General features: G+C 44.9%; 1 protein-coding gene across 2 annotated transcripts in view; it reads left to right on the top strand.

The window, feature by feature from the left end:
- The window catches only part of parp8 (poly (ADP-ribose) polymerase family, member 8), a 627363-nt gene extending 606200 nt beyond the window's left edge, over nucleotides 1-21163 (top strand). For both annotated transcript variants that reach the window (XM_085972589.1, XM_085972580.1), the window contains 4 exons: nucleotides 4149-4222; nucleotides 5706-5775; nucleotides 6974-7058; nucleotides 19482-21163. In XM_085972589.1, coding sequence (XP_085828715.1) covers nucleotides 4149-4222; nucleotides 5706-5775; nucleotides 6974-7058; nucleotides 19482-19584 — 332 coding nt within the window. In that variant the 3' untranslated portion in view covers nucleotides 19585-21163. The remainder of the gene's footprint in view (nucleotides 1-4148; nucleotides 4223-5705; nucleotides 5776-6973; nucleotides 7059-19481) is intronic.
- The last annotated feature ends 2345 nt before the right edge of the window (nucleotides 21164-23508 follow it).

The following is a 23508-nucleotide window of genomic DNA, read 5'->3' as shown; positions in this document are numbered from 1 at the left end:
CCAGCTGGACGCATACCCCCTTCCCCGCATATCTGATATGGTCAATCAGATTGCGCAATACAGGGTATTCTCCACCATTGACCTTAAGTCAGCATACCACCAACTCCCTATCCGCCATGAGGACCGCCCGTATACTGCCTTCGAGGCAAACGGCCGCCTCTACCACTTCCTTAGGGTTCCTTTCGGCGTCACCAACGGGGTTTCGGTCTTCCAAAGGGAGATGGACCGGATGGTCGACCAGAACGCGCTGCAGGCCACCTTTCCCTATCTGGATAACGTCACCATCTGCGGCCACGACCAGCAGGACCATGACGTTAATCTAGCGAAATTCCTCCGTACGGCCCAGCGGCTGAATCTAACATACAATAAGGAGAAATGTATGTTTCGCACCAAGCGCCTTGCCATCCTCGGCTGCGTAGTGGAGAACGGAGTCATTGGGCCCGACCCCGACAGAATGCGCCCCCTTATGGAGCTCCCCCTCCCCCACTGCCAAAAAGCACTGAAGAGATGCCTGGGGTTTTTCTCTTACTACGCTCAGTGGGTGCCCAACTATGCAGACAAAGCCAGACCCCTCATCAAGTCCACCTCCTTCCCCCTGACATCAGAGGCGGGTGCAGCCTTCACTCTTATCAAGAGTGATATTGCGAAGGCCACAATGCACGCAGTGGATGAGTCCATCCCTTTCCAAGTGGAGAGCGATGCGTCCGATTTCGCCCTAGCTGCAACCCTTAACCAGTCGGGGAGACCCGTGGCCTTTTTCTCAAGGACCCTCCAGGGCCCCGAGATTCGACACTCCTCTGTCGAAAAGGAGGCCCAGGCTATTGTGGAAGCGGTGCAACACTGGAGGCATTACCTGTCCGGAAAACGATTTACCCTTCTCACTGACCAGCGTTCAGTTGCTTTTATGTTCAATAATAAGCAGAGGGGCAAAATCAAGAATGACAAGATCTTGAGGTGGAGAATTGAACTCTCCACCTACAATTACGATATCTTGTACCGGCCCGGGAAACTCAATGAGCCCCCAGATGCTCTATCACAAGGTACGTGCGCCAACGCGCAAGTTGATAGACTGCGGACCCTCCACAATGACCTCTGCCACCCCGGGGTCACCAGATTCTGCCACTTCATTAAGTCCCGCAACCTGCCCTACTCCGTCGAGGAGGTCAGGACTATGACCAGGAACTGCCAAATCTGTGCCGAATGCAAACCGCATTTTTATAGGCCAGACAGAGCAAGCCTGATCAAGGCCACTCGCCCCTTCGAGCGCTTGAGCATCGACTTTAAGGGGCCCCTCCCTTCCTCTGACCGCAACGTGTACTTCCTCAACATTGTTGATGAGTACTCCCGTTTCCCATTCGCCATCCCTTGCCCAGACATGACCAGTACCACGGTCTTCAAATGTCTGAATGACCTCTTCGCCTTGCTCGGGTTCCCTAGCTATATACATAGCGACCGGGGCTCATCCTTCATGAGCGACGAACTTCGTCAGTACCTGCTCGCGAGAGGTATTGCTACGAGCAGGACCACCAGCTACAACCCCCGGGGGAACGGCCAGGTGGAAAGAGAGAACGCGACGGTTTGGAAGGCCGTCCTCTTAGCCTTAAAATCTAAGGGCCTTCCGACCTCTCGCTGGCAGGAGGCCCTCCCTGCGGCGCTCCACTCCATCCGGTCACTGCTTTGTACTGCCACTAATGCCACCCCTCATGAGCAAATGTTCATTTTCCCCAGGAAGTCCACATCGGGAACCTCGCTACCGACATGGCTGACTTCTCCTGGGCCCGTCCTACTGCGGAGGCACGTGAGGACCCATAAAATGGACCCCCTGGTCGAGAGGGTGAACCTCCTACACGCCAACCCCCAGTATGCCTACGTGGCATACCCAGACGGGCGGGAGGACACGGTCTCCATACGAGACCTCGCACCCTCGGGCGCCCCTGAATCACCACCGTTATTATCCACCACTCCTCCCAACCCAACCCCTGTAGATGGCATGCCGGAGCCACAGGACCCTTCGTCGACCACTCAGACACCAGATTCGACGTTGGATACTGCAGCACCGCCGCCGCTGCTACGACGATCAGGACGGCATACAAGGCCCCCCGATAGACTTACCTACACGAACTCTTAGTACACTTCACCCTGCCGGACTCAATTTTAAACAAGGGGTGAATGTGGTAAATCACTGTTATTGTTTTCACTGTCGTTCACTACCGTTATCGTTATCGCACATTGTTACCTCCTGCTACTCACTGTGTACCTATGCATGCCTCAGCTGACTCCACCTACATGACCTGGTATAAAGGTGGCTGCCCGGCAACCCACTTCCTTCTTGGAACCGGTTGTCCACGAGAGGCATGCTCTGTTCTTTAGTTAATAAAAACCTTTTCATTACTTTCCTAATTCATCGCCTTTTATGGAGTAATTGATAAGCGTATCAATGCTTTAAACCAAAACAAAAATCAAAGCAGGATTTCCTACACCTTCCAATTTCCTCTCAGGTAGTACGCCTCCGAATCCTTTTCTCACTGAATTTTCTTCAATACATTTTCAAAGCTCTATTATATAAAAGATTATAGAAATTTGAGGAACCATAGCACATTCATTTGGGGACTGTAACCAATGACTGCAGCAATCATAGAATATGTCTAGCTAAACACAAAGGTCCTAAAAGTCCACGGGATGGGGAGGGAAGTGTGTCCAGTCGTAAGTGCTGAGATGCACCTGGCCGGGACCTCTTCCCCCGACCCCATCAAAGTTTGCAGTCAGGAGAGGCCCCTTCATTTCAATATTAATGGTGGGTGTCTGTGCCACGAGGGCTGCATTTTGAGCGACCACCATAGACATCAGGCCGGAGAATCCAGCCTGACAGTTATGGTAGGGAGTGTCCCAGAGCCCCCTAGAAATAACTTGACGGTGCTCCACCAGTGCCTTTTGTAACCACGTGAATTATTTTTTAAAATTCTAATCATTGTTGAGTCTAGTCCTTGATCCCAACTTCGTCCTTCAAATGGAACCCACAACTTCCGGTGAGGTACACATGGTCTGGTATACCTCCACTGGCCATGTGCCGGGTCCCGCTGAAGGCCCAAGATATGCAAATATCACATTTTGAGTCTCCGCCCTTATCCACCCGCTCCCCCCCCCCCCAACATCAATGGCCATGTTTGAGGTGGGTGGAAGCTCTACCCCCAATAGATCATAAAGGAAATTTCAACAAAAGGCCAGGACTCGGCATATCTGGTTCCCAGCCTAGATTCCAGGTATTCCAGTGGACTCCCACCATAGTTACAGTGAGTGTGCAGAAAAGGCTGTGGAATTTTAGGGCCAAACAGTTTTAAATTGCAGTATGGGTAGGTTTTGAACCATTAACCTGACCCTAAAAAATCTTTGACATTCATTTTCTATTCATTGGGATTAAAATCGTAAATTAGTAATGAATTAATTAATTCCTCTGTCCATTATTTCAACAAAGTCATTAACCTATTGCTGTGATGTTTGACTTAACTGTATAATTCCACACCTAGGTTTAAAGTGTAGCTAATGAGTTAGTTTACAGGGTTACTGCTGATGGCAGAAGCAGTGTTGAAGGCAACATTAGAAAGTAAACAAAGCAATGGTAACGCTGTCAGAGGCCCCAAAAGTCTCCTTGGAAGGGACTTTGACATATACCTCTGACTGCAGGATGTCAGTGACAACAAATAAAACAACAGCCACTGATGGCAGTTGGCTAATGTCCATCATTTCCAGTCTGCCTGTGGCAGACTGAGCTTTACAGAGCAGCAATGCACTCTCCGCATTGCTGGTCTTTCCTCAATATCAGAGAAAGTAGCAGCCAGACTGACATAGTTGTGTTGCATTTTCAGAGCAATTGGTCCATTGTTTCTAAATTCACCCTATAGTATAAAGAAGACAATAAGAGAAACTGGTTATAGTACTGGGATAGTTTAGCCCTGAAAGCACCACTCCGTTTGTAAGTTGTCACAAAAACTGCTTTGTACTGACATATTTAAATCACATTTTGATATGTTACAATCTTTTTAAAACAGTGACCGAGAGATTGATTGAAGGCTCCTTTTGATATAGAGTCACTGTGATTCTGTTAACTCGTTTATGATGTTTAAAACACTTCTGTTGTGCACACCCTCTAGGGATGAATAAAAAGCAGCAGAAGGTGGCAGCCAAGGATGAACAGCCTTCAAACAATAAAGCAGCCACTTTGCAGGTAGGATGGTTCCCAAGTTGCACTATCCAGCACATGGTGTTCACCATTCGTCATGTGACATGCATGAAGATCCACTACAGGATGTCAGCGCCAAATTTCTTATTTTTGGTCAGCTGGGTCTTGAAACCTATCACCGTGTTAAGAGATTTCACAGCAGACCACTGGAAAATCCTTACAGTACAGTTTCTGTTTGCCCAATATGGAGTGCTCAATCTCACCCTGCAGGGTCACAATTACTTGAGCTCAGAGAACTTGGGCACAAATTGGTATGAGCCAAGAATTAGGGACTCACAAGTGTGCACAGGGTACTTCTGTACTTAACTAATAGAACATACAGCTTGTCAACAACAACTTGCATTTATATAGCACCTTTAACGTTTTAAAATGTCCCAAGACATTTCAGTACAGAGCACTGGTCTCATTGATGAGGCAGGATAGTTGGTCAGCCATCAACAGTGCTCAGTGTACTGGGAACTGCCTGGCTTATGTAGCAAATTACTAGGTTGCCACAGAGAATCGACTCAGTTCCAATCTCCCATTGCCAGGCATATCCTCTTGGAGCTAATTTGAATCCAAAGAGATCCAATTTAACTACTGCCAACCAAGAAGCATAGTTGTGTCACTACCACAGAAGCAGAGGGGGGGGAGGGAATTTCAACTCTGGCGGGGGTGCAAAACGGGTGGTAGTGGATTGGCTGCCCATTATACACCCCGCCCGATTTTCTTTTCTGTTGAAGTCAATGTAAATAAAAATCAGGAGAGATGTAAAACGGGCTGCCAAGTCGCTATCATCCATTTTACACTATTGCACAAAGGCACAAACTACCTCCTTGACTCTTCTCTATGATTTTTCTCCCCGCCACCCCCCTTCTGGGGGATAATTTAGGCTTTGCTTGTTGCCTCCCCACAGATTAGAAAATGAGCAGAGCAGGAGTCAAACCTTTTCCTCCCTGTATTCCAAGGCACTGAATATTAGTTTGTTAAGCTCAGCACAACTGTGTAGCCCACATTAATAGTATATTTTCTATGCACCATCGCTACTGGTAAGCTGTAGTCAGGTGTTCTATCCTCCCCGACACCGCAGCACTGCCCTTAGGCTTTTAACTCCACCCAGTGCCACTGTCGGGCTTCCTTCTCTCCCCTTCCTCTGCCACTGCCCTTAGGCTTTTAACTCCACCCAATGCCACTGTCGGGCTTCCTTCTCTCCCCCTCCTCTGCCACTGCTGCTCTTGAGCTTTGCACTCTCTCTCTCCTCCTCAGCGCTGCTTTGGGACACCCATCTCTGCTGCTCTGATTTTGAATGCTGCTGCACACTGTGAAGTTGGTGATTAAGCAGTAATGCCCGCACGTTTAATTTTCCCTTTACGTTCATTATCACCAACTAATTATACGCATGGATAGTTTAGATTTCAGCTTTCAAAGCAATGTTTGGTAAAGAGTTGAAATTCGGTGAATCAACTTAATCCATTTCATTTTTTTCCAGTCACAGAAAAAAGGACAGCAACCCCAGTTTTTGCAGAGTCGTAACCTGAAATGTATAGCCTTATGTGAAGGTATGGTGTTCTCCATTAGTAGCTAGGCAGACTTTCCAAAGCATGGATAAAAAGTGAAAAAACAACTAATTTGCCTTATGTATTTCTTGTTGCTCACTGGTCATGTAGTATAACATAGGAAGCTAGTTAGGAATCTCAGGCATACAGTACTTGTTGGACAATTAAGATAGTTTCTTACATCCCATTCCTACACTTGGAGTCCCAGTGGATGACACTTCCATCTGCAAGCCACACCTGATGAGTTGCATGGCGTCATGTTGAATGATTAAGGTCAAGGCTGTGTATCACTTGAATTGGGTGAGCTTTGTTGTCCCTTAATGACAATAGATGGGAGCATGACACAGAGGTAAAATGTTCTGCTTTGGGAGAGGAAAGTGCACAACCAATTTGGGTGAGGCCACTTACATTGTCACCTTCAGGAAGCAGGATTTGAAGCTTTGTGGAGATATTAATGAGTCAATCATCATACCCTGCCACCTGTAGTGGTACTTTAGGTGAGTAAGTGAGGCGGCACGCAGAAGCAAAGCCTCTCCTGGTACTGCGTGGACAATTAGAGGGCAGATTCATGCGCACTATTCTCTGTTATCTTTACCTTGTCATCATTGTAGGCATCAGTTCGCCCCAGGGAAAGAAGGAAAATTGATGAGGGTTACTTGATGCAGCTAATGTGTACTTCTTCATGAGTGCATTGTTGTATGGGATTTGCAGAAGCCTGGTAGTGCATCACATGACTGCACTGCCAAGGATGGTATGTGGTCCATGGAAACATTTTTTGACAAAATATGAGGAAAAAGTATAATTACCGTAACAAAGAAAAATTAAGTGGTATATGCCGAGGAAGCAAAACATGTCAGCTGAATATGGTGGTGAGGTAAAGGAGAAACCTGCACTTCAATCACCTACCCACCCAAAAAGATGAGAGCCCAGGAATGGGAAGAGATGCAGAAAACCGTTAGTGGGTAAATATACCACATGTTTAAATAGCCAGTAAACTCTACGTTCTACTGCACTTGAAAAATGACCACTTGGGCTAAGAACCAGAGTGACAATGGTGTCCATGGGACTGCTTTCAAGAAACGAAGAACAATAAAGGAACACAATTGAGGAAAAAAATGAGAAAAATAACTAAGACAGAAGAAGAAATTATGAATTAAAAATCTTTTTTCTGCTTTCATACCTTTCATATTTCATTTTGCAGTGATTACTTCACCAGATTTGCACAAACATGGAGAAATTTGGGTAGTTCCACAAACAGATCATGTCTGCACAAGATTCTTCTTTGTGTAAGTACTGTTAGATTTTTGATCTCTATTGATGCAATAAGAATAAAAATTGGAAATAAGCTATCTTGGGTTCCAACTGGCAGTGTTGGTAAATATATTGTTAAACCTCTGGGATCTGGCTTCAAATTCAGCACAGATAGCTGCAATGGTCCTATGAATGTATTTATCCTGCATGTTCATGTACCTTTAAAGGTGTTCCACTTATATTCTACTCAAGGTTTGTTGAACAAATTCTGCCAATTATTTGCTTAAGTTGTTGCCGCATTTCATTGAATTTAGCCCAGGTAAATTTATATACCTGGCTCCTCGTCTTGAGCATTTCTGACTCAGAGATCATGTCAAACTTTATCAACAAAAAGCAAAACATTGCATATGGTAAGTGTACCATGCTTGAGAGGAACAGATGACATTGGACTTCTCATTCCCCAAGGTTTCCACCTCTGGGATTTCCTCACCTCATGTCTGGGTCTGTTGTAGACTAATTGATAGCGATTGATTGCTATGATAAATGAACAACTCCAGTATAGAAACATAGAAGATAGGAGCAGGAGTAGGCCATTTGGCTCCTCGAGCCTGTTCCGCCATTTAATGAGATCATGGCTGATCATTCGAATTCAGTACCCTGTCCCTGCTTTCTCCCCATATCCCTTGATCCCTTTAGCCTTAAGAAATATATCTAACTCCTTCTTGAATATATTTAATAAGTTGGCCTCAACTGCCTTCTGTGGTAGAGAATTCCACAGGTTCACCACTCTCTGGGTGAAGAAATTCCTCCTCATCTCAGTCCTAAATGGCTTACCCCTTATCCTTAGACTGTGACCCCTGGTTCTGGACTCCCCCGCCATCGGGAACATCCTTCCTGCATCTAGTCTGTCTAGTCCTGTTAGAATTTTATACGTTTCAATGAGATCCCCTCTCATTCTTCTAAACTCCAGCGAATATAAGCCTAATTGACCCAATCTCTCTTCATACGTCATTCCTGCCATCGCAGGTATCAGTCTGGTGAATCTTCGTTGCACTCCCTCCACGGCAAGAACATCCATCCTCAGATGAGGCGACCAAAACTGCACACAAGACTCAAGGTGTGGTCTCACCAAGGCCCTGTACAACTGCAGCAAGACATCCTTGCTCCTGTACTCGAATCCACTCGCTATGAAGGCCAACATACCATTTGCCTTCTTAACCGCCTGCTGCACCTGCATGCTTACCTTCAGCGACTGGTGCACAAGGACACCCAGGTCTCGTTGCACTTCCCCTTTTCCCAATCTATTGCCGTTCAGATAATAATCTGTCTTCCTGTTTTTGCCACCAAAGTGGATAACCTCGCATTTATCCACATTATACTGCATCTGCCATGCATCTGCCCAATCACCCAACCTGTCCAAATCATACTGGAGTTTCTCTGCATCCTCCTCACAGCACACATGCCCACCCAGCTTTGTGTCGTCTGCAAACTTGGAGATATTACATCTAGTTCCCTTGTCTAGATCATTAATATATGTTGTGAATAGCTGGGGTCCTAGCACCGATCCTGCGGTACCCCACTAGCCACTGCCTGCCACTTGGAAAAAGACCCGTTTATTCCAACTCTTTGCTTTCTGCCTGCCAACCAGTTCCCTATGCATGTCAGTACCTTACCCCCAATCCCATGTGCTTTAACTTTGTACGCCAATCTCTTATGCGGGACCTTATCGAAAGCCTTCTGAAAGTCCAAATACACCACATCCATTGGGTCTCCCTTATCTATTCTACCAGTTACATCCTCAAAAAATTCCAGTAGATTCATCAAGCATGATTCACCTTTTGTAAATCCATGTTGACTTTGTCCGATCCTGTCACTGTTTTCCAAGTGCTCTGCTATTACATCTTTTATAATGGACTCTAGCATTTTCCCCACTACCGATGTCAGGCTTACCGTTCTATAATTCCCATTTTCTCTCTACCACCTTTTTTAAATAGTGGGGTTACATTAGCTACCCTCCAATCCATGGGAACTGTGCCAGAGTCTATAGAATTTTGGAAGATGACCAGCAATGCATCTATTATTTCTAGGGCCACTTCCTTAAATACCCTAGGATGTAGATTATCAGGCCCTGGGGTTTTATTGGTCTTCAATCCCGTCAATTTCCCTAACACCATTTCCCTACAAATACTGATTTCATTTAATTCCTCCCTCTCATTAGACCCTATGTTCCCTGACATCTCTGGAAGGTTATTTGAGTCCTCCTTTGTGAAGACAGAACCAAAGTATGTATTTAATTGGTCTGCCATTTCTTTGTTCCCCATTATAAATTCCCCTGAATCTGACTGCAAGGGACCTATGCTTGACTTCACCAATCTTTTTCTCTTCACATATCTATAGAAGGCTTTACAGTGAGTTTTTACGTTCCCTGCAAGCTTACTCTCATATTCTATTTTCCCCCTCTTAACAGATCCCTTTGTCCTCCTTTGCTGAATCCTAAACTGCTCCTAATCCTCAGATTTGCTGCTTTTTCTGGCCAATTTATATGTCCTCTCCTTGGATCTTATGCTATCCCTAATTTCCCTTGTCAGCCACGGTTGAGTCACCTTTTTTGTTTTATATTTATGCCAAACAGGGATGAACAAATTCTGTAGTTCATCCATGCGATCTTTAAATGTTTGCCATTGCCTATCCACCGTCAACCCTTTAAGTAACGTTCCCCAATCCATCCTAGCCAACTCGCGCCTCATACCATCGTAGTTTCCTTTATTTAAATTCAGGACCCTAATCTCTGAGTCAGCTACTTCACTCTCCATCTTAATGAAGAATTCTATCATATTATGATCGCTCCTCCCCAAGGGGCCTCGCACAACAACATTGCTAATTAATCCTTTCTCATTACATAATACCCAGTCTAAGATGGCCTGATCTCTATTTGGTTCCTCAACATATTGGCCCTGTAAACCATCCTGTATACACTCTAGGAATTCCTCCTCCACAGTATTGTTACTAATTTGGTTAGCCCAATCTATATGTAGATTAAAGTCACCCATGATAACTGTTGTGCCCTTATTGTACACATCTCTAATTTCCCGTTTAATGCCATCCCCAACCTCAGCATTACTGTTTGGGGGTCTGTATACAACTCCCACTAATGTTTTCTGCCCCTTGGTATTTCTCAGCTCTACCCATACAGATTCCACATCATCAGAGTTAATATCCTTCCTTACTATTGTGTTAATCTCTTTAACCAGCAATGCTACCCCACCTCCTTTTCCTTTTTTCCTGTCCTTCCTGAATACTGAATACCCCTGGATGTTGAATTCCCAGCCTTGGTCACCCTGGAGCCATGTCTCCGTAATCCCAATTACATCATATCCGTTTACATCTATTTGCACAGCTAATTCATCCACCTTATTACGAATGCTCCTCGCATTAAGACACAAAGCCTTCAGGCTTGTTTTTTTAACACTCTTAATCCTTTTAGAATTATTATTTACTGTAGCCCTGTTTGATTTACACCCTTGATTTCTCTGCCTTCCACTTTTGCTTTTCTCCTTCCTGTCTTTTGTTCCTATCCTTGCTTCCCTTTCCTCTGTCTCCCTGCACAGGTTCCCAACCCCCTGCCATTTTAGTTTAAACCCTCATCAATAGCACTAGCAAACACTCCCCCTAGGACATCGGTCCTGGTCCTGCCCAGGTGCAAACCGTCCAGTTTGTACTGGTCCCACCTCCCCCAGAACCGGTTCCAATGTCCCAGGAATTTGAATCCCTCCCCCTTGCACCATTCCTCTAGCCACATATTCATCTGAAATATCCTTCTATTTCTACTCTGACTAGCACGAGGCACTGGTAGCAATCCTGAGATTACTACCTTTGAAGTCCTATATTTTAATTTACCTCCTAACTCCCTATATTCAGCTTTTAGGACCTCATCCCATTTTATACCTATATCGTTGGTACCTATATGCACCCTCCCCCTCCAGAATGCCCTGCAGCCGCCCCGAGACATCCTTGACCCTTGCACCAGGGAGGCAACATACCATCCTGGAGTCTCGTTTGCGGCCGCAGAAACGCCTATCTATTCCCCTTACAATAGAATCCCTTATCGCTATAGCTCTCCCGCTCTTTTTCCTCCCATCCTGTGCAGCAGAATCACCCATGGTGCCAGGAAGTTGGCTGCTGCTGCCTTCCCCCGATAAGCCATCTCCCTCAACAATATCCAAAGTGGTATATCTGTTTGCAAGGGGGATGACCACATGGGACCCATGCACTACCTGCCTGCGCCTACTACTCTGCCTGGTGGTCACCCATTCCCTTCCTGCCTGTGCAGCCTTTACCTGCGGCGTGACCGACTCCCTAAACGTGCTATCCACGATGTCCTCAACATCGCGACTGCTCCAGTATGTATCCATTCACAGCTCCAGCGCCGCAATGTGGTCCGTCAGTAGCTGCAGCTGGATACACTTCCCGCACACATGGTCGTCAAGGACACAGGAAGTGTCCCTGATTTCCCACATAGCGCAGGAGGAGCATGCCACAGGGCCGAGCTGTCCTGCCATGACTTACCCTTTAATTAATTTAAATTAAATTAAATCAAATCAATACCACTAATTACACTACAATTAAATGATATACTCAAGGGCCCTTGGTTACTAGCACTCCCCGATACACAACAGAGACCTTAGAAACTATAACCACAAAAATTAAGACCTTCTAAACTTTATAAACTATTAATCTTAACTGTCAAACTGTAGAGTAGTATAAATACTCACCTGGCCATACTCACCCAATCAGCTGCTTCCTCTTGCCTGCATCACTTTTTGAATCGTGACGTGGCTCCGGAACGCCGCCGCCTGTCTGTGAGATTGGTAAGCCTCTGTAAAAAAAAGTCCGCGAAAGTGAGTTTAAGTACTCACTGTACCACCGCTCTCTGCTCTTCCCGACACTGGCCTCTGTAAAAAAAAAAAAAAAAAAAAGCCCACGAAAGTGAGTTTAAGTACTCCCAACCACAAGGATGGTAGAAGGTGAACTCGAAGGACCTTGGTCTTTTTTCATCTAGCAATTATCATGTTCCTATGCTGGGAATCTGAAACTAAATATGAAATGCTGGAAGCACTCAGCAGGCCAGTCAACATCTGTGGCAAGAACAGGGCCACGAAATTCCATGTAGCGGTTTTCTTGAAAAAATGGCAGCCGCTTCGCTTCTGCCCGCTTCCGGCGCGAGACACAGCAGCCGCCATTTTGGAGAGGTCGGCCGTGCTGCAATTACCTGCGTTCGCCTCTCCAATGTAAATGTGCTGATCGTGACGTCAAATTGGCGTACAGCGCCTGATTTGACACACGACTGCGATTTTGGACATCACCGCATTCCATAACGCCCTCTCCTAACCACGCAAGGAAGAACAAGCATGCAGCAGTTGTAAAAAGATGCAGTCAGCACTTCTTAAAGGGACACACACATCTTTCAGGTAAAATTCTATTTTAGCTTTTGGAGTTTTTTTTATATTTGATTGGAGTAGTGGCTTGGTGCGATACATTTAAAAAGTTGTTAAAGTGTGCAGGGAGTGCTGCTGGATGCTTGCAAGGCTTTGGATGTTAAAGGAAGGCCTCTGAGAACACCACTTGCTCACAGTCCTGGGGCTCTAGTTGCAGTGTCCCTTGGGCTGCAATATCACATGGAGATGAAGCAGAGGCAGCAAAGGGGACAAGCTGCTCGCAGAGGGAAGGGGAAGAAGCAGAAGAGGAGGAAGCAGATGGAAGGAGGCAACCCAGTCCCTTTCTGGCCAGGATATTCCGGATCGTATCATCCGCCTGTGGTACCGGTAACCATAACCTCAATTCCCCTTTCAACATATGTCCTACACCTTACCTTCCCTCTGTTACTGACCATCACAGCGTTCTCTTCTCCACATTGCTGAAATAAAAGCCACCACAAAGCAAACTTTCCAATCCAACTTTATTCACATATGCACCCAATAGTACATCAAAAAATCAACTAATCACCCTTGTGCATTCCCTTAGTGACTGTGCTGTGTGTGCCTTTGCCTATCCTAGTGATGTCATGCAGTACTACCCCAGTGGCTGCAGCATGGCTGGTGGAAGGCTGCTGAATTTCAGTGGAGGACACTGAAAATGGCCTTGAAGGTCGATCTTGAGGAGCTGGTGGCTGGGAGTGTGATAAACAAGTGACGGTGTTCCTCCTCCTCCTCTGCCTCCTCCTCCTTCTCCTCTTCCTCTTTGTTTTTCCTCCTTCTCTTTGTTCTTCCTTTTCTTCTCCTCCCACTGGCTTGGCAGGCTGCATTTCTTGGGTGTGTTAAATGAGGAAAGCACAAGGGTGGAGTTGTGATGAGGGGAGGGCAGGAAAGCAAGAGTGTACATCAGAAGATATTGTGGGATGAGGGGGGGAAGTGGTATGTGAGAAGGAATCTTGTATTCTTTCAGCCCCGCCACTGCCATGGGCTCAGCCATGCTCCTGCTAAGAATGGCTAGCACCGTCTCCTCCAAGGGGGTGAGGTGAAGCTAGGAATGTGAAGTGTGCCTCATGTTTGGTAGAGATTTTTGGTAGGTGAGGGGAGGTTGTGCATTGAGCAATGTATGAGGCTAGTGGAGTAGTTGGTAGGAGATGCCTTTTGAAGATGCATTCACTGACCTTGACCACTCATCTGAGATCATGAAACTTCTTTGGGCACTGGAGCCAGGTCCTGGGGGTGACACTACTGGCAGAATTCTCACAGACGTCGAACCAGGAAGTGAGTAAGCTCCTTTGAGTCTAACTTTTTAAAAATGTTAGAGAGAGCAAAACCAGGATTGGGGCTCTCACATGGGGAAAAGGCAAACCTGAAGTAAAGATGAACAAACTTTTTAAAATTAAAATATATTTTTTAAGTTTCTTAAATTGTAACTTTTATTAAAATGGATACATTTGACACTCCACAAAATTTAAATTAATTTTTATGGGCCATAATGTTTTTTTAGCAGTCAATACATTGTTAAAACACCAGTTACACCAAATCCAAAAGGGTCTAACTTTTAATGAGGTATTTAACAGCAGTATTACCACGACAGAGCTGAAGCTTTTGTCAGTTGCTGTAATTTGACAGATTACACTGATTGCCAGATCTGGGGGGAGGGGTCCACAGCACAGCCTGAGGAGGAGCAGTGAATGACAGACCGCAATTTCAGGCTGCGGATGCCCTGAATCCTGAAGTTGTGGTCAGTTTCAAAGGCGAAATAACAGCGAACGCTGCCAGTTCGTCGTCATCAGGTCCGCAAGTGCCGGGCCAATATTTCAAGTGTAGACCATTCCAGTTATTTATGAAGATAGCGTTGTTGCTTTCCTATCATGTTGCCAGCCACTGATTAATATTCTCAGTTTTCTTTGTGAATTCACCTCCTTTCTTAAACATGGGGAGTACCCCATCGAGCATAACTTTGTATCTCCTATCTTTGAATTTTGAGACTATCCTTGTGTATCAGCCTTTTAAGGCATCTGTATTGTTTCTTCATGTGTCACTTACCCCTATGTGGACTGTCTACCATGACTGTTTCCCTTTCTGTCCACTTCAGTATCCCTTCTAACCAGATGGAACCCAAACTGAGCATCGGTGAACAGGTTATTGGTGAGTAAGTGCCACTTGATAGCACTGTCGGTGACACCTTCCATCACTTTGCTGATGATTGAGAGTAGACTGATGGATTGCATTTGTCCTGCTTTTTGTGGACAGGACATACCTGGACAGTTTTTCACCTTGTCGGGTAGATTCCAGTGTTAAAGCTGTACTGAAACAGCTTGGCTAGAGGCGTGGCTAGTTCTGGAGCACGACAGCCTGGATGTTGTCGGGGCCCATAGCCTTTGCTGTATCCAGTGCGCTCAGCCATTTCTTGATATCACGTGGAGTGAATCGAATTGGCTGAAGACTGGCATCTGTGATGATGGGGACCTCAGGAGGAGACCGAGATGGATCATCCACTCAGCACTTCTGGCTGAATATGGTTGCAAGCGCGTCAGCCTTATCTTTTGCACTCATGTGCTGGGCTCTGCCATCATTGATGATGGGGATGTTCATGGAGCCTCCTCCTCCAGTTAGTTGTTTAATTGTCCACCACTATTCACGACTGGATGTGGCAGGACTGCAGAGCTTTGATCTGATCCGTTGGTTGTAAGATCGCTTAGCTCTGTCTATAGCATGCTGCTTCTGCTGTTTAGCATGTATGTAGTCCTCTGTTGCAGTTTCCCCAGGTTGCCACCTCATTTTTAGGTACACCTGGTGCTGCTCCTGGCATGCTCTTCTACATTCTTCATTGAACCAGGGTTTGTCCCCTGCCTTGATGGTAATGGTAGAGTGAGTCATTTGCCGGGCCATGAGGTTACAGATTGTGGTGGAATACAATTTTGCTGCTGCTGATGGCCCACAGCGCCTCATGGATGCCCAGTTTTGAGCTGCTAGATCGGTTCTGAATTTATCCCATTTAGCACGGTGGTAGTGCCACACATGATGGAGGGTGTGCTCAGTGTGAAGACAGGACTTTGTCTCCACAAGGACTGTGCGGTGGTCACTGCTGCCAATGCTGTCATGGACAGATGCATCTGTGACAGGTAGATTGGTGAGGACGAGGTCAAGTAGGTTTTTCCCTCGTGTTGGTTCTCTCACCACCTGCCACAGGCCCAGTCTGGCAGCTATGTCCTTCAGGACATGGACATCTCGGTCAGTAGTGGTGCAACCGAGCCACTCTTGGTGATAGATATTGAAGTCCCCCACCCAGATTACATTCTGTGCCTTTGATACTCTCAGTGCTTCTTCCAAATGGTGTTCAACATGGAGAAGTACTGATTCATCAACTGAGGGAGGGCGGTAGGTGGTAATCAGCAGGAGGTTTCCTTGCCCATGCTTGACCTGAAGCCATGAGACTTCATGGAGTCCGAAGTCAATGTTGAGGACTCCAGGGCCACACTGTCCCAACTGTATACCACTGTGCCACCACTTCTGGTGGGTCTGTCCTGCCGGTGGGTCAGGACAGACCCAGGAATGGTGATGGAGGAGTCTGGGACATTGGCTGAAAGGTATGATTCTGTGAGTATGACTATGTCAGGCTGTTGCTTGACTAGTCTGTGGGACAGCTCTCCCTATTCTGGCACAAGTCCCCAGATGTTAGTGAGGAGGACTTTGCAAACTCGACTGGGCTGGGTGTGCTGTTGTTGTGTCCGAAGCTGGTGCCTAGGTCGATGCTGGGTGGTCCATCCGGTTTTATTCTTATTATTGTATTTCGCAGTGGCTTGCTAGGCCATTTCAGGGGGCAGTTAAAGAGTCAACCACATTACTTGTGGTAAAAACTTGTATTTTCTTTTCTTTATAATCATCAAACACTTACACATCTAGGGGGAAAAATTTGGTTGGTTGCGCCACCCATTAGCGCCTAAAGAGGTCGAGAAGTGGGGCGCTAACCAACTAGCGCCCGGGCGCAGCGAACCCTGTGCCTCTTCCCATATTGAGTGGACATTTAGCGCCGGCGCTAAACCGTAGCGCCCGCTCACCGGCGCCCGCAGATCATAACGTCATTTCAGTGTGCAACGCCTTTGGGGCGCCCCGGACTGGAAATTCAGTGGCGTCCCCCTCCGTTCCACCTGGCGCTAACAAGGACAGGTTACCTGGCACGTTTCCCACTCGCTGTTGGGCTCGGGGGACGCTCTTTAAAGGGGACTGTTCTGGATTATTAGTGGCAGCCAATTTTGGACCAGAACTTCGGTTGCTCTCTCCCTGGCCCTCTCCATGTGGTTGAAGTTTTGCCCGCCACAGGTAGGTTGCCGCCGATTTTGAGGCCTACAAGGTGCAGAGTGTGGCTGCAGATGATAATCGATCCGCCCCTTTAAGAGCTGGCCGGCGCCAGCGTGTCTGGGTGAAATCGATAATTGACGGCACCTGCGCTGCGCCCGCCCATGGAGAAATTGCGTCGCGCCGCCGGGTTAGCGCCTTAAGACTACCGTGCAGCGCCTGATTTAGCGCCGCAATCACCTTCAGGGGCGCTGCAACCCAATATCGCTCGAGGTGGCGAGAAAGTGCGCCTGGCGCTATAATTTGCGCACCGCCAATACTAGCACCCCAAACGGGGCGATACCGAATTTCTCCCCTCTAGTTTGTTGTCATTGCATTGTATGTATTACAGACTTGTTCTTTTATGGTCAGTCCATTCCCAACCAAAATGGTTCCAACTGGGAAAAAAATGTGCATCGTTTACACTACCTGAATGTTGGCTCAACTGCGAGTGGGATTTTACTTTAGCGCTCTTCCCTAGAAATATAGACCTGGAAATTCCAGAGCGCCAAAAACCTGCCGGTGTCACCACAGTTAACAGCCACTGGAATTAATAGCGCTGACTTATATTGGTGCTGCTTGCTAATTAAAATTAGCACAGCTTTAAAATGACTGTGTAAGGCTGGTTTTTGGGCGGTAGTCTCAGCAGGAGTCCCAGTGTAGCATGGCCATAGCGTCCCTGGAGCAAGAACAGCCTTCTCTTAAAGCTAGCCTGTCATTTTAGAAAGCAGTGTCGGTCCCTTAAAGGGGCACTGTCTTCTAAAATGAAAAAAAAATCATTTAAAAATAGGCAGTTTTTAGCCCTTAGAGCTCAGCTGCCTTCTGTAAAAAAAATTAATGTTAAAAGCATTCCCAAAAAGCATTCCGAAAGCTCTTAAAGCTGAATTGCCTTCTGCACCTAAAAAAAAAAGGGAAAAGTGCTTCAGCACTAAAACAAATGGCTCAGCAAGGCAGGGAAGGGGCACCCAGGTCAACACTGCATGAGAGGTCCTCTACCCACAGGGGCCAGGAGGTCCTCCAGAAAGAAGGATGTGGGACCAGATCACCCAGGCCACCACTGCCAATAGCGTTGCTCCCACAACCTGGCTCCAGTGCCCAAAGAAGCTTCACGACATCAGACTAGTGGTCAAAATCACTGAATGCATCCTCAAAAGCCACCAACTGCACCACCAGCCTCACAGACTGCTCAATGCACGACCCCGCCCCCAATCACTCACCTTCCAACAATCTCTACCAAACATGAGGCACACCTCCCATTCCGAGCTTCACATCACCCCCTTTGAGGAGACGGTGCTGGCTATGCTTGGCAGGGGCATGGCTGAGCCCTTGGCCAGCGGCAGGGCTGAAAGGATACTAGATGCTGGTATTCTCATATGTTGTTCTCCTTCTCACGTGCACCTCTTGCTTTTCAACCCTCCCCTCACCACAACTCCTCCCTTGTGCCTTCCTTGTTTCATACACCCAAGAAATGCAGCCTGCCCAGCCAGTGATTGACCAAGAAGAAGAAACACTGTCACTCAATTTGACACTCCCAGCCACCAGCTCCTCAAGGTGCCGTCTTCCCCACTGAAAGCCAACAGCTTTCCACCAGCCATGCTGCGACCACTAGGGTAGCACTGCATGACATCAGTAGGATAGGCAAAACACACACAAAAGTCACTAAGGGAATGCATAAGGGTGAATAGTTGATTTCTTGATATCATATTTGATGAATAGATGTATAAAGTTGGATTGGAAAGTTTGCTTTGTGGTGGCTTTTATTTCAGCATTGTGGCCAGGAGGATGCTGTGATGGTCAGTAACAGAGGGAAGGTAAGGTGTGGGACAAATGTTGAAAGTGTAATTGGGGTTGTGGTCACTTATACCACACGCAGATGATTCCATCTCGGATATCCTGGCCAGAAAGGAGCTGTCTGGGTTACATTCTTCCTTCTGCTTCCTCCTCTTCTGCTTCTTCCTCTTCTTACCTCTGCGAGCAGATGCTGGAAATCTGAAATAAAAGCAGAAAATGCTCAGCAGGTCAGGCAGCATCCATGAGACCTGAGACGTGGACTCTGTTTCTCTCTCCATGGATGCTGCCTGACCTGCTGAGTATTTCCAGCATTTTCTGTCTTCTCAGAGGCCATCCTTTACCATCCGAGGCCTTGCAAGCATCCAGCAGCACTCCCTGCACACTTTCGAAACTTTTAACAGGGTATTGCACCAAGCCACTACTTCAATAACATTTTTTAAAAATCCATTCCAAATGCTTAAATGCAAACTTACCTGAAAAGAATCGTGTGCCCTTTAAGTAGCACTGACAGCACCTCTGTAGTCCTGCTGCACAGTCGCTTTTCTGAGTGAGCTTAGGACCCAGCGTTAAACTCAGCACAAAAGTCGAAGTTCGCAGAGCAAGGCGTCAACTGATGTCAAGCTCTGCAGATTTGCATGTCTAGGGCCAGCATTGCTAACGGCAGCGTTAGTGCCCTCACAAAAATGGTGGCCACCGACTCCAGCGCCAGAGGTGGGCAGAAGTGAGGCAGCCACCATTTTTTTTCATGAAACGGGCCTTACCAGGTGATGGTAAGTACCCGAATTTCTAGCGCATAGTTTCTAAGAACTCAAACTCCAGAAAAGCTCCAAAAGAACATTGTTTTGTTGTTCATTTCAGATATGAAGATGGCCAAGTGGGTGATATCAGTACAAACACACAGGAACCCAGCATTCATAAAGAAATCCTTCGGGTCATTGGAAACCAGACAGCAACAGGTTAAAAGAATCACACATCGTCACTGACTGGATCAGAACAACTTTTCTGGCTTTTAAGCTGCAGTGCAGTTTTGAACTAAAATATTAACAACCTAATTTCAAATGCACACAACATAAGATTTTGAATAACGCACTTTAATTTCCAGATTTCTTATCAGAACCTAACAACAGTTTAGTAATGCCAAGTCTGAAGTGTTGGTGTTGTCAAATGTTAAGTTGACTTTGTTACAATAGGTTTTCCTGGAAAAGATGTATTGGCCCCAATTTTATTCAGCTTTGGCACTGGTGGAACATTGAGTGTGAGATTGGGTGCAGTTGTGGCCGGCTTTTACTCCGGAGCTAATTAGCTAAATTGTGGGTCTTGGCAAAGTGTAGAATCTGCGATGAGCGATATATATGGGGCCTGTGTCCCGCTGTATCCCTAAGCTGCCATGTAGGAATGCTGGGGAGGAAAGGCCTCAGGCATTGGCTGATTCAAGGAGCCATTTTCCTCCCACATTTATTAAGTGTTTTTCTTTATTCATAAATATCTCAAAGTTTTAGGAATGCTGATACAATCCTGTCCCATCATGAACAGGAGTCTGTTTTTTAAAAAGTCAGTGTGTGTTATAACGCCCTGGCTGTGCCAGTTAAACCACGATTTTATTTATGTTTTGAAAAAGATTATAATTATGATGGCAAAAAGAAATTTAAAAAACTGCCTGGGGTGCTTTGATTGCAGGCCTAAGTGGAGCCAACCCCTTTCTAATGCGCCATAGTGATGCCAACTTTTTATATGAAAAAGACCCTTTTTTAACTCTTGGTGGCGATGAGCATCGGTGCTGGCAGCCACAACAAATTCCTTTTACACCAGAGTAAAAGTAATAAAATGTCAGTGCATTGAGAAATGGTATGCTAAAAGGTACATTTTTTAAATAGAGGTATAGTGCAGCATTTTAGCACATTGAGACAATAAAAGGTAGTCATTTTGATATCCTGACTGGTCCTAAAATACAACACTGTTCTTTTCTATAAAAGTGGCACATTTATGTTGAAAATAAGGATTGGTCTTCAACGCTGTCTCTAAAACGAGAAAGTTACTGTACTGCTGAACTGTTTTATCATTGGATCCGGCTGAAAAGTATTTCTTTACAGACAGCACATTCTTGCTTCTAGTTCCTGGGTGGAATTAATGCATCCGGGAGAGCATTTGCTCTTAAACCTTTTAATTCTGTCAATGCTGAATTCCCTACTGATAACATTTCTATGTGAAGTTTTGCTGGGTTTTGGCAGGTATTATTTAAATTAAGAAGGAAAAAAAAAAGACTTTTAGTAACTATTTTGATCCAGTGTTATATAATCTTTAAGTAAAGCATGTGGATGTGACCACATGGCATCAATTTGATGATGTCATCATCACATGACAGAATAATTGGCTTCTCTTTTGAAAAGTTTAATTTTGCAATTAAAGTTTGTAGTAATGTTGGGTATTATTTTATTCACAGCACAATCCCCTCTACAATCTGTCATGTAAGAAAGACAAAATTATGTTACCCTTGGCTTTATTTCAGCCCTATGAAAATAAAGTCGGAAAGTCTTTGTTTATATTTAGTATTGTGTGTCAGATGTTGAATTGTAGAGGAGTTCACGCTGGAGAGAGTTATACAGCCCGTGTTGTTATGTGTGTTATAACTGTGCAGGCAGGGAAGTGACGGCATGAAGAAAGCATTGCAATATCTGTATTTTTCATTAAAGTTGTTGAAAGTTACAGACTTAATCTAGATACAAGCACAAAACACTTTACAATGCTTACTCCACCCTTCTGTATTTAATACAATCAAAATCAACGTTGAATTTAAAACTCTTTAATTACAAACAGTTTTAGAAATAGCACTCTTCAGACAGTTTGCCCTGTTTCATTCCTCTTTGCTGTCTCCCTTCATATTGGTGGTACTGACTTCAGCTTAAAATAATAAGAAAAAATCAAATATCAGGTATGGAAAAAAAGTTTACAAATCAAACTTTCTTTGGACTTGAGATTGTTTAAAATACAAAACTCACATCCTTTGAATACATCTTACATTAATATTGCCCACTGCATTGTCTTAACATTTCTTATGTCTCATTTAAAAACAGTCATTGTTGGTAACACTTTTCAAAGTTGGAAGATGCATATTGTAAACACATGTTTGTAACAAGGGAGGTACTCAATGTGAACTAATTCTTCAAAACAGGTTTCAAGATTTTCAATATATATTGTCTACTTGTAATTTTTTGCCTAATTGAGGAAGGTTTGATGAGACATCTAATCTTTGTTGTTTGCTACAACACCGCACCGGAAGTTCATTGTTCTTAATCATAGTTTATACTATTTTTTAAATTACATTTTTGTTCTGTGTTTTTAGCGTATGTCACTTCTTTCACCAAATCATGGTGTTTGTTCACACTGCCCTCTACCTACTTCTAGTATAATATCAAACTACCATTACAGCACTATCTGGGTGTCCACGGTGTAGCTTCCCAGGTCCTCAGTCAGGAACTGAGGATAACAATTCAGGCAATCAGCATTGTGTATTTAAATGTGTCCATACAAATATACTGGGGATGTATATGTTTACATTGTTAATAACTACAGTGAGTTTCAGATTCTGTTTTAGATTTATTAGGGATAAAATTCAACTTCAGTAGGTGTACAAAGCGGGCGGTAATGGATCAAAGTCAATGGAAAGGAAAATCGTGTGGAGTGTATAATGGGCAGCTGATCCGTTAATGCCCATTCTGTGCCTCCGCCAAAGTAGAATTTTATCCCATTATGTTTTTCTTATGTGTTAGCAAGTGGTACTTATATTTTTCACCAATGTGTGACTAAGCTTTGGTTCTAGTACATAGTAGCATGAGCAGAATGTCTGTATGTTCATTCCAGATAGCATCATGATGAAGTGAACATTATCCTTTGAATAGCATATTAATTTCATACTTACAGTAATAGTGGGTTTTTTTAAGCACCTTTTATTACCAGTGAAACAAGTGGTGGAAATAATTCTCCTCATTGATGTAAATCACAATTGGCTGCAAACCACTGTGATACCTGAGCCACTCAAGATAAAAAGGCACATGGAATATGTTTGCTTGCACCAATATTTCTAACAACATTGCCCAGTATAGAGAGCAGTGCCCATATTGACACACATAAAAGCCTTTTTCATGAGTGTAAGTCATGAGCACCACATGTGTGAATGGGTAATGGTGGTCTTTTGCAAGAGTAACAGAAACTCCAATGCATTGACAGTGCTTCAATGTACGAATTATTATAGGGGTGTCTTTTGAAATAGGTTTTTGGAATGTGCCATGTGATTTAGTTCAGCTGTAATGATAATTATTAATAATACTTGCTTTTATAAGCCTAGCATTTGAGCACATACTGAAGGAGTGCTGCATTGTTGGAGGTGCCATCTATCAGATGAAATATTACATTAAGGTTCCATCTACCTGTTCTTATGGCACGTGGATGTAAAAGATATATCATTTTTCAAAGAACAGCAGGGATTTCTCCTAGTATCTGAGCTAACAACCCTCCCTCAAACAACACCACCAAAACATATTAACTGGTCATAGATTTAATTTGCCGTGTGTGGGATCTTGCTGTACCCAAATTGGCTGCCACGTTTGCCTACATAACAGTGACTGCATTTCAGAAGTAAATCTCTGGTTGAGAAGTGCTTTAAAACATCCTGAAGACATAATAAGGAGTTCTATAAATGCAAGTTCTGTGTTTCTTATAAAGTGCCTCATCATGTTGAAATGTCTCATTGTGTTTCACATCATGAATTTTTTTTAATGCGCAAAATGATTTTTTTATGCAGACCAGTCTAGTGCTGATAAGCAGAAGACCTCCATTGTGAATAATCACCTTGCTGGGCACTGAACATGTCACTAAAATAATTCTTAGA

This window comes from Somniosus microcephalus, chromosome 2 (genome assembly GCF_052327205.1).
Source record: "Somniosus microcephalus isolate GS21.2 chromosome 2, FLI_Smic_1.0, whole genome shotgun sequence".
NCBI classification, from domain to species: Eukaryota; Metazoa; Chordata; class Chondrichthyes; order Squaliformes; family Somniosidae; genus Somniosus; species Somniosus microcephalus.
Note: the sequence above shows the minus strand (reverse complement) of the source record. Positions and strands in the feature narration are given on the sequence as shown.